Raw genomic sequence first — 12,284 nt, 5'->3', positions numbered from 1 at the left:
CATTCATGGTAAAGCTCTTAAAGGACTTATCCTATAAGGATATAATTCACCCAGGCTCCCAACACAGCTATAATTGAAATTTAGGAAGGCATGTCTTTACAACACTTGTTCTTCAGTTCAGTGGGTTGAGGAGAAAGTGAAAATGGAGTATGCATAAGAGTCTCTAAAAGTATTATAAACTGTGAAAGATACACGGGCCCTGATCCTGCAACCACTTAGGCATTAGTGACTTCAGACATGAGGAGTCCCATTGAGTTCAATGGGACTGCTTGCATGCATAAAGTTAATCCCATTCATAAATGTCTTATCTGTGATTTTTTTTTTTTTTACTAATAACCCACATAGGTCTCCTACCCTTGAGTTATATGACCACCAAGTTTAACATAAGAAAGGCCGTACCGGGTCAGACCAAAGGTCCATCCAGCCCAGTATCCTGTCTGCCGACAGTGGCCAATGCCAGGTGCCCCAGAGGGAGTGAACCTAACAGGCAATGATCAAGTGCTCTCTCTCCTGCCATCCATCTCCACCCTCTGACAGACAGAGGCTAGGGACACCATTCCTTACCCGTCCTGGCTAGTAGCCATTAATGGACTTAACCACCATGAATTTATCCAGTTCTCTTTTAAACTCTGTTATAGTCCTAGCCTTCACAACCTCCTCAGGTAAGGAGTTCCACAAGTTGACTGTGCGGTGCGTGAAGAAGAACTTCCTTTTATTTGTTTTAAACCTGCTGCCTATTAATTTCATTTGATGACCCCTAGTTCTTGTATTATGGGAATAAGTAAATAACTTTTCCTTATCCACTTTCTCCACATCACTCACGATTTTATATACCTCTATCATATCCCCCCTTAGTCTCCTCTTTTCCAAGCTGAAGAGTCCTAGCCTCTTTAATCTCTCCTTATATGGGACCCGTTCCAAACCCTTAATCATTTTAGTTGCCCTTTTCTGAACCTTTTCTAGTGCCAGTATATCTTTTTTGAGATGAGGAGACCACATCTGTACACAGTATTCGAGATGAGGGCGTACCATCGATTTATATAAGGGCAATAATATATTCTCAGTCTTATTCTCTATCCCCTTTTTAATGATTCCTAACATCCTGTTTGCTTTTTTGACCGCCTCTGCACACTGCGTGGACATTTTCAGAGAACTATCCACGATGACTCCAAGATCTTTTTCCTGACTTGTTGTAGTACTGAAAATACCTTAACACTCGATCTGTATAGAACCTTCTCTTAAAAATGGCAGCTACAAGCCAAAGGAGCGGGAAAGTGGTGGTGGTGATAGGCGTGTGAAAGTTATTGTAACCCAATTGGTCAGTGTCCTTTGCGTGTCCCCCTCACTGCTGGATTAACTGAGGATATGAGTCTGTTGCAGACCCCATTTATACAACCTACCCTCTTCAGCTCAACTTGTAAAAGCTCATACTTTCCTGCTCTGGAGGTTCCTGGTTCAATCCCTGATGTCAGCCAAGATGGTGACTGTCACACTGTATTACATATCTTGAACCAGACGGAGTTATTGCACCAGCAATGAACATGACCCATTCAGTGGAGCTGAAGTTAAGTGTTAAAAACTATGATCATGTGGTTTGACAAATTGACAGAGGATAGAATACCCAAAGCTGCAGGCTGCCGGAGGCCTTTTTGAAATGCTTCAAAAAGTACTGAGTCTCCTGACATGGTATCTGGGGAACATCAGTTAATTTTATAGGCTCACGTTTCGGATCTATGTAATTCAATCTCAGAATTAAGCTATTGTATGAAAGAGGGGACTTGCTGGGCTTTCCAATTCACCAAATGGCTTTCCTTGCCGAAAATAAAAGACAATGCAGATTTCCCTGCACTCAGAGGGGGTTTGTTCAAAACTCCATTAATACTGAAGCTTAACTGAGATTTCTCCATCTTCAGCAAGACTATTTCCCTGTAATACTTGTTCCTCTGGTAACTATTTGGCATGGTGCCAGAAAAAGGACTGGAGCTTCCTATAGTATCTAGGTTCTTATACTCGCCAAAATACAAGCATTCCTTCACCACATTGATATACAACTTACCCTTTGGAATTGTGGGGTCTTTTTCATATCTATAAGAATAAATGGTAAAGATTGTAAGCTTCTCAGGGCAGCAGCCTACCCTTATTCGGCTGTTAATTGCCTTACACAGTTATGGCCATATATACAGGAGCGCTGCCAGCTTTTCTGCCGCCCTAGGCGGCGGAAGGTCCTGCCCCGAAATGCCGCCTCCCACAGAGGTGGCGGAAGGTCCCGCCACCGAAATACCGCCACGGTCGCCACCCCCCAAATTGTAGCGCCCTAGGCAACCGCCTAGGGCACCTAATGGGTTGCGCTGGCCCTGCATATATATAGTGTGCAAGGCAATTAACGTCCGAATAAGACTAGGCTGCTCCCCTGAGAAGCTTACAATCTTTACCATTTTTCTCAATATAATCACTCGTCAGCCTTCCAAAAGCAAAACTGCTAAGTTCTTATGGTGCCCCCTCATCAAAAAATCCTATGGGACAAATCTTACAGTAGCATTTCTCATAAGTTAAAATACTTGTGTCACACCAGACAGACAATCTCCATCAGAGCATGCTTCAAATGAAAATCAAAAGGTTGTTGTGTTTTACAAACTACCAATGACAAAAAACAACACCAGATTCCTAATTTTAATTCAGGGACAACAATTAGAATTCAAATATGGGATCTGGAAGTAAAGAGTCTGGGCTTCACTCACATAGGTAGTCAGTCTCAGTTACCCTGAAGAGATTTACCAACTGAAAATTCTGATCTCAGTTACACTCCAGTGTAAATCTGGAATAACTAAACTGCATCAATGAAGTAACTTCATATTTAAACCAGTGGCTGTATGAATTTCTCCCACAGATTATTTTCTCCCACGAACTTGTAACTACAGTGCAGTAAGACAACAACATGCCCTACCTGGCCATCCACTGTCAAAATAAGGCTTAATGAGTTCTCCAAGTTTTGTCTTGTCTGCAACAGCTTCCTTTAGCAGTTGCCCGCAGCAAACTGAGAGGAAGGAGGAACAAAAAGACACAAGGTTAAATTTTAAAAAGGAAGCAAGCAAGAAAGGGAAAAAAACCCAAGAAGCTGCATATTGGAAAAAGGTCACTGAATAAAATAAAAGTTGTGGGATTTTTTGGATTTTGGGGTTGGTTTTTTTTTGGCCAAGCAAACCCAAAAGCAAAGAGATTGAGCAAGGGAGAATACTGAATAAAAAAGAATACATTTGACAAGGAACATATTAAAAACGGAGGCAGAGAGAAAGATACTAATCAAATATGTTACTAAAATAATAACTCAAGGGATAGCTGGTGGGGTTTTCACTTTTTATAAACTTATAATTACTGAATAAAGTTACATTTGCTGAACAGCTCTGCTGGAGGTACAGGATAATATGCAGTTCAAGAAAGTGGCCCCCTGGATCATTTAACAATCATGTAAGAATTATATTCATGAAACTGTGCTAATGCAATATGATGGTTCAGAGTTAGATAAGCAGAACAACATGAAATTTAGAATTAAGGTACCAAATCAGGACCACTGCATATTAAATAACAATACTTTGTACCTGTATGGCACATTTCATCCAAGCAAATTAATTAAACCTCATTACCCTTACAGGAGTTAGATAAGTATTAATTATTATTATTATAATCAATTTTATTTTGGATTAGTCAAATGACAGTCATTACTGCATTAAAGGATAAAGCTTTTGTTAAAATTAATAAAATATTTTAAAAATAAAGATACAATGTAATGGGGGAGGGATAGCTCAGTGGTTTGAGCATTGGCCTGCTAAACCCAGGGTTGTGAGCTCAATCTTTGAGGGGACCACTTAGGGATCTGGGGCAAAATCAGTACTTGGCCCTGCTAGTGAAGGCAGGGGGCTGGACTCGATGACCTTTCAGGGTCCCTTCCAGTTCTAGGAGACAGGATATCTCCATTAATTTATAATGGAATTAACATACTTCAAGGTACAGTAAGGTTTTACTAATTCTATTTCCAGATTTAATTTTTTTATTATAGAGATTTAAAAAATAAGGATTCTTATCTTTTTTAATTTTATTAGATAATGTTTGTTAATTATTTATAGTGTATTTTCAGACACATTTAAGTAAAATGATAATTGTTCAAAATAAAAAATACAAGGGCCAGATCCCCAACTGGTATAATTTCAACATAGCTTCATGACTTCAATGGAGCTACACCAATTTATAGCTGCTAAAGATCTGGACTGAGAATGTTTTCCTTTAGTTGCATTGATCTTAAGGAACGTATGAGCCCACTCTTGCAATCCATACAGGGAACTCACACTGGACTCATTGCAGGTTCTGAGCACATAGCTCTTACAGGATTGGCCCATGGCTAGGACTAGTGTAAATGTAGGGCTGGTCAAAAATTTTCTGTCAAAACAGTTTTGACAGAAAAGTGGGTTTTTCAACAAAATAATTTTTTTTTTGCAAAAGAGGTCTGCCTTCTGCAGAACATTTTGAGTTTTTGTTAAAAAAAATCAAAATCTAAAACGTATTTGTTTTCTGTCTAAAATGTTGGTTTGTTTGTTTTTTGACAAAAAGCCAAAATTTTCCACAGCAATGTAGACAGACATGTTTTTTTGTTTTCATCAACATTTTTAATGACACCCCCGCATTTTCTGATCCGTAATAACATGGGTAAGATCATTCAGTTCTTATTCACAAGAGTAATCTCACAGGATTGCTTCGCTGAGGGCCTGATCCAGCTCTCATTGAATTCTTTCTGTTGACTTCAGCAAGTGTTCAATTAAGTCCATAGGACTCGTCACATCAATATAGGAGGCAGGATCAGGCCTACTGCTGTCTTTTTTCCCTAAAACTTATTATTTCTGGTTATTATTGTAGAGTTTTGTGTGTTTAAAGCACACTAATGAAATCTGCTTAAATGTTACTTGAAGGAAAAGAGCTGATCAGCTATGCAATTTTACAGTGACAATTCCAAAATATCAGCAGTTTTTCCAGTATTACATAATATTACACAATGTGATTGCAAATTACATTGACTACATTGCCAGTTGTGGTCTACTTTAGCCTACTTTGATGCACTTGATACTATGAACATGTACCAGAACAAGCTCCATGTGATGTTTTCTGAGGCTCCCTTATAAAAGGCAGAGAAAGATCATTTTGATATTTGTTCCCTTTTTTAAAATTATATATTTGAAATGCATAAAAACTAAGAGTCTTCTTCCCATTTCAGAACCACTTTTCTTTTAAAAGCCTCCCAATACTGAGTAGACATGTGAAAGTGCAAAGTCATTATGCAAGACCCACTGATGCGATGGAGAATTCAGAGCACTACAGACTGTTCACAGGAGTACCACTGGTGTATAACACGTGAAAAACTACTGATCTAAAGGGTATAAAAAATGATGACTAAAAAAATGTTGGAGCTAGTTTGGCACAGGATATATGTTTTTATTGGTTAATATTTTTTTATTGCAAGATTTTCCAGTCCCCCCCCCGCAAAAAGTTTGACATCCACAGTGATGGACTAACAGAGAAATTTTACGAGCGAGTAAGAAAGAAAGACAGCAAAAGATAAATGATCAAAAGGAGAGAAAGAGGGAATGGAGCAAAGTGCAAATTTACTGAGAACTTACTGTTGACAATGCTGTATTTCTGAGCTATTAGTGCTGCCTGCAGGCTCTTCCCACTGCCTGGGGGTCCACAAAAGAGAATCCGTGGTGTAAAGGGGGCAGCTGATCGGCACCAGGTTTGGACATAGGTCAGAGCTAGAAAGATAACAGAAGGATAAGAAAGTCAGATGCCGATAAAAAGAGTTAAAATCCATTTACTTTTGCTTTCTTAACAGAAACAATAATTGATTAATTTCTTTATTTATGACTATGACATTATCATCATTTATTTGTATTACATGACTTGAGATCAGGGCTCCAACATAACTGACATACTCTATCTGTAACTTACCATACTATGGTGACAGGCATTTTAGGAAACCTATAGTTAAATTATACTTAGCACTCATATTGTGCCTTTCATCAGTGGATCTCAAAGCACTTTAAAAGAGAGATTCAATTATTAACTGCACTTGTACCATGTAATTTTTAACAGAAACCAGCTTTGCTTTTTAGCTACACTTACCATGCAAGCTGCAGGGGGATTATCATTACATTTAATAGTTATGGTAGTTTCTAAACAAATAGATATAGTAATTATGAAAGAGGCAGGATGTCAATTTGTCGTGACACTTCCCCAGCTTCATATGTGATTAATGCCCTCCTATTTAGTATGTTTTAAATTTTTGTGGCACTAGTGTAAGTCATGACACAATATAGCATTGATGCCATATAATTACATGTGATTTTATTCTTGTGCACATCATTTTTGCATGAAGGGTAAAGACAACTTGATGTTTTCAGGCCAGCTCCACTCTCCCTGTTGGGCATCGCTTTGTTTATCTTGCTTTGTATTGGGTAGGAAACTATTAATTTTATATCAGTCTAGGGGCCCATCTCCTGGGAACTTTGAAAAGACCATAGACATTGTAAAGAATAATTCAAATTGTTGCATTACAAGTGATCCCAACTTTGCCGCAGTCCTAGAAGAAGAGTTTATAAGATAGGTCTGCAAGAAGGTACAGTAAGGTTTAGCTTGATAATGAAGATATTTTATCATCAGAATATTTGGAACACAGTCTGCCAACGTGTTGAGACCCTCAACTCCCATACTCCTTTCAGGATCAGGCCCTTGATGAACAAGGAGAAGTAGATATGCAGTGTTAGTCCCAGGATATAAGAGAGGTAAGATATTACCTCTCCTATCTTGTCTCTCTAAAGAGAAATAGAGACACTTAAGCAAGACTCTAAATTTCCCATGTTACACAATACCGTATGTTCTATGGAAGACACAACTGAATGTCTTAATGACTATTTCAGTCCAGACAACCTTAAATTCATATAGATTCTATGAAGATGCAATGGAGTCTCTGTGATACACACTATATTTAAATCTAATAAAATGGGTACAAGAATCCAAATCTTAGACACTGATTTTCCCTTTAAGAATAATCCCATATTTTAAACAAGATCTCCTTCACTTCATTTGGCACTTAGGGGATTTGTGCTTTAATCTAGCATTTTACACGTTTTTGAGACACTAACTTACACTTGTTTAATGATCCCCCTTTGTGTCTGATTTCCAGATCCTTGAACCTCCTACTGTCGAAAAAAGACAGAATAGCACATTCCAGTTCTGACATTTCTAGCTCCTGAACTGGGAGTAGTTGCTAAGGAGCACTTGAATCATACTGCAAGTGCATGGGATACATTCCTTGCTCCCAAACCATGGTGAATGCTGTACAGCTGAGATCTCTGAATATATTGGATGTGAGTCTGATCTCACACCAGAGTAAATCAGGAGCAATTCCAATTAAGTCATTGGAGTTGCACTGGTGTTTAATTGGTGTGGGATCAGAATCAGACCCTCAGTTCCAAAAAATCTAATGAAGTTGCAATTTCTTGACTCCCTTTCTCACCCACATCTGTCATTAAACATACAAATTAAACATACAAATCTTGAAAATCATAATCTGTCTATCACATAATTTATCCAAAAACAAATGTCAGCTAACCAAGGAGGGCTCTAGTTATTCTAAGCACTTTCCACAACCAGGGTATCCAAAAGCACAAACATTACTGGCAAACCACCCTGCTTACAAATGATGCTTAATTTGCAGTAAATAACCAAGTTAATTAGGAGTAATGATCCCCCAGACAGTCTCCACATCTAATTATTCCTTAAAAAAATATCTGGCTGCTTGATGCACTGCAGAAAAAGATCTATAGAGGATTTTTTTTTCATTCCAATTTTCAATTTATCTCACTACATTATTAATTAATAATAATTAATATTCAGGCACTCACATTTTTATTTACAATTCAAGGCATGAATTCTTTATGAATTATGATATGAACTTTTAAATTTAATTAAGTAATTTAGAGGTAATTAATGTGTAAATTCCGAATATAAACTTCCTAGTTGTTTATCTTAAAAGTGCAGCACTTGTCATTAAAAAAAGACCTTTTTGAGATGCAAAATTACAGGGCTATAATAGACCATCAACAGGCTGACAGATACAAAGTACATTATCACTTGGTCTTCCCGACAGTTTCCTCATTTTTTTCCATGAAGAATCAACATGCAATATCAGAATGCATCAAAGTAAAGTTGAACAAAAGCAAACAAAGGATTACCACGTAGCAAACCTTTCAGTGCAGGCAACTTTTATATAATGAAATACAACCCGCCTTGAACTACTACTACTTGTTAATAGACTTGTGCAGGTAGTATCTGTACAGGAGACTAGCAGTGGTTCCAGTATGTATATACCAATATTGATACTGCAGGCTTTTATAACTGCAGCTCTAGGCTTCTCCATCACTTAGGAAATGATTCTGTAACCCTTACTCACATTGCGTCCCCAATGGGACCACTCTTATGAGGAAGTGCTTTTCATTGTGAGTAAGGGTTGCAGAATCAAGACAACCTCCCATTCAACCATGCCTGTTCTAACCAGCAAAGAAGCTGTCTGGAACAGCCCAAGCTCAGCAGGCCACAGGGAACACAATCAAATTAGAGACAAGTCAACATTGACTGATACAGGTGAGATCTTAGTCCTATAACTTGGCACAGTTGTCTCTAAATGTTGGGAATCACTCTTTCAGATGAGAATTTGTCAGCTATCAGATTTCCTTCCAACTGTACACAATCGATATTTACCCTGGGAGAAGACGTCTGCACAAGGTTGGTCGGCATTGATCGATTTTAATATTTGCTGATAGATCTGGAAAACTCTGGGAAAGTTTCTATGATATTCCAGCAGGTGCTTTGCTGTCTCCTGTTCAGATATGCCTTCCGCCTCCACCAAACGCTGTTGCACCAGAGGGTCGCTTGGCCAGTCAAAGGTGGTATGGTACACCTCTAGAAGTTAAACAGTAATTAGGACCCAGTAGGAAAAAGAATTTGATAGAACTTGTTCAGCTTGCAAAAAGGTTCCTCACCATAATCAAGATCTAGATTGTACCAAGACCTTAGGTTGGGGCATAAGGAGAGGGGAAGCACAGTGATTCCTTCCTAACTACTACCGTATAGCTCCACAAGGAAGACAGATAGTGGCAGAGAGAACTAGCCAGCCATGTGACAGTGGGGGGTAGGTATGTTTGTGTCCCTTAGTGGGGTGCAGCAGTGTGCCTGCTACCACTACACACGGGGATCTCCAGAACAGATCTATGCCTATCTGGTACCATCAATCCTTTAATTAAGAATAAGAATAATACTTTGCACTTCCCTAGCACCTTCCACCTAATGATCTCTAAACACTTTTTAAGCATTAAAATATTGATTCCTATAGCACAGCTGTAAGGTAGGGTATTATCCCTGTTTTCCAAATGGGGAGACGGAGGCACAGAATGGTTGCCCACGGTTACACAAGAAGTCTGTGGCAGAGCTGGGAACAGGACTTAGATTTCCTGGCTCCTACCCTCAACTTTAACCAAGGCCTCTGTAGAAAAGCAAATAAAAGCCATCTCTTTAATTCAGCATGTCCTTCCCAATGCTACTCCTAAAACAATTGACATGGGTTCCTGTGGAATACCCAAAGTGTGCCATCTGCAACATTGCCATTTTCTGTTGGCTCTCCCACTTGGCATCATACACAGTGGAGGTTATCCAAAGGTGTTACTGCCTTTTATGGAGAGGCAGACATTCAAAGTCTATCAAAGATGCCATGATAAATAGTAAAATTCTTATGGTATGACTACACACATTAGGGTGACCTGTGCTGTAATAGAGCAGTACTGCTTGCCACAAAAAAATACATTCCCCACTAAATTGGTGCAGAAAATGATACACGTTGAATTTAAAACAAATTAAAATAAATCTGATTCAGAATTACATTGCCTACTCACATCGTAAAGGGACAGCATTACAAATCAACTTTAAAAGCATCAACACTTCAGTGTCTCTTGGGTTGACATAAAAACGTTCTCCTAGAAGGGATCAGTAACAAAAGCATACTACACCTTTCGTGGATGGATCAATCCTTTTCCCAAGGTTCCTCTCAATAAGCACCGTGTCTGGAGCATATAGCACAACTAAGCATAGAAGAAACAGAATAGAAATGCATTTTCAGTTAGTTACTGATTTCATTTCTTGGAGATGCTTCCAAGTGTGCTCTGCAAGTAAGGATGGATCGATGCAGTTCATGTACATTTAGCCATCTTCCCCATTTGTAACATTTTTCCTTATTTCCCTGTATTTTACCTATGAACATTTGATTTTGGGAGGAAATTTTGGCCAAAACTATCAGTCAGATGGCACTTTTAGGAAGAAATATATTTTGTGATAAATACATAGCTCAATTTAGTACATTCTGTGATACAATAATCTTGCTTCTTTTATGGTCATTTACTTACTAAATTCAACTAATTTAGGCATGTGCATTCAATCTTGCAAGGTTCTTCATCATTTATATTCTAATTAAGGGTGCTATTTTGTTCTTGGTTATACAGATAAAAATTGAGGGAAGAATTTGACCTTCAATATTGTTAGCTACCTTCAGAAATGACCATTTAAAACACATGCACTACATACAAGTACTATCCAATATATATATATTTCTAAACACTATCACAGTGATTCTGAATTCCTTTACTAACAGCGGAATTGTGTACAAATCAAATCCAAAGTAGCAAATTATCCTGTCCCTGCTGACTACAACTGGGGCTGGTTTATTACTCACCCTTGAGCTGTGCAGTTTTTAAATCATTTTCACCTGCCCCACCCCCACCCCAATTTTCATTTTTCTCATGCATTTTGGATAGGTCCCTATCTAATAATGTCTTGGAAATGCAGACAGTCCCAAGGTGGGGAGGGCAGGTGCAAGGGTCTTGTCCTTCAAGGCCCTGCCACTATAGAATTATCTTTGCTTTGACTTACACAAGATTCCACCTGCGGCATGAAAGGTCAGGCTTAAGGCCTGGATGTATCCATTTCATTTGTGTGTATTGAGTAAATTGTATTTATTATTTTATCATACAGAGGGAATGCTTGGGGGCTCTTTTAGATCCTTTTTGCTCCCAGGGATCAATTAAAGCAGAATCCTTGAGATTTGGGTCCTGAGGTCAAAGGAGGTTTGGACTCACTGGTGAGGCAGAGAGGCACAGCTGTTTGCAGTCACTTGCTAGAAGAGGCTTGAATTTGCTGGACTAGAGGAAGGTAGTGGGCTCTGAAGTGGTAAGAAGACAAAGGTTCATCTAAGTAAATAGTTCAACAGACTGCCCCAAAGTTTTGGAGGGCCTGGGCCCCATTTAGCCATTTCTTCCTGTTCAGTGACTGTTTCTGATTTGCTCTGATCTCTTGGGCATGTTATACGCATTTAAGAAATACTGGTTTTAACATTTCAAGGTGTTTTTGTTTAGGTCAGTAATGGCTTTCACCTCTGGCACACAAACAATCTTGTCTTTCTTACCAACATGTCTCGGAGTGATGCCAGCTGACTGCAGCATCCATGCTTGATCCCGGTTTTCAGGAAAACCTTCCAAAATCCAACCCTATTGCACAAAAAACATGAAAGAATTATTGATCTAAACCGAGGGAATCTTAACAATTAAATCCTAGGACTAAAAATCCCATTTGTTGAACACAGACTATCTGATTCTGATCTCATATCAGTGTAAATCAGGAATAAGTCATGCATTTAGACCAGGGCGTCCCAAATGTTTCCAGAAAATGTACCCATTTCCCAGACTAAAACATCAGTTAACATTTGAATCTCTTTCTACCTCTTTGAAACACTGAGTTATCTCACCTGCTCAGACAAAAACAATTGTAACCTCATTTCATTCTTTCCTAGTGGACAAGTTCAACCTATGAAATTTTTTTAGAAGAGATTTAGGATCATAATCTTATACTGACCCTAAAACAAATTCAGAGTACTCTTCCAAGAAATTGTTTAGTACAATCCATACGAACCTCTGAAATGAATGACTGATGAAGACTCTTCCACACTGAGCTCCTCTATGGAATATCATAATCACATGCAATGTGCGGAGGGTAGTTTAATGTTTTGAAAGCTCGGTAGTTTCAGTACTGGGCACTTTTGAGATTTTTGAGTGTCGAGAAGATTTAATTACAATCTACAGATCATTGGAGACCCAATTCTGTAAGGTGTCAAGAGCACTTGATTCTCATTCCATTCTAGT

At 38.6% G+C, this 12,284-nt stretch overlaps 1 protein-coding gene across 1 annotated transcript in view; it reads right to left on the bottom strand.

Moving 5' to 3' along the window:
* Positions 1-12,284, bottom strand: part of AK8 (adenylate kinase 8) — a 106,384-nt gene that overhangs the window by 57,418 nt on the left and 36,682 nt on the right. The window contains exons 6-10 of the mRNA XM_065418891.1: positions 11,552-11,633; positions 10,104-10,175; positions 8,803-9,003; positions 5,664-5,795; positions 2,945-3,034 (exon numbers count right to left, since the gene is read on the bottom strand). Of these exons, the coding sequence (XP_065274963.1) occupies positions 2,945-3,034; positions 5,664-5,795; positions 8,803-9,003; positions 10,104-10,175; positions 11,552-11,633 (577 nt within the window). The remainder of the gene's footprint in view (positions 1-2,944; positions 3,035-5,663; positions 5,796-8,802; positions 9,004-10,103; positions 10,176-11,551; positions 11,634-12,284) is intronic.

The sequence above is a fragment of the Emys orbicularis genome, chromosome 18 (genome assembly GCF_028017835.1).
Source record: "Emys orbicularis isolate rEmyOrb1 chromosome 18, rEmyOrb1.hap1, whole genome shotgun sequence".
NCBI classification, from domain to species: domain Eukaryota; kingdom Metazoa; phylum Chordata; order Testudines; family Emydidae; genus Emys; species Emys orbicularis.
Note: the sequence above shows the minus strand (reverse complement) of the source record. Positions and strands in the feature narration are given on the sequence as shown.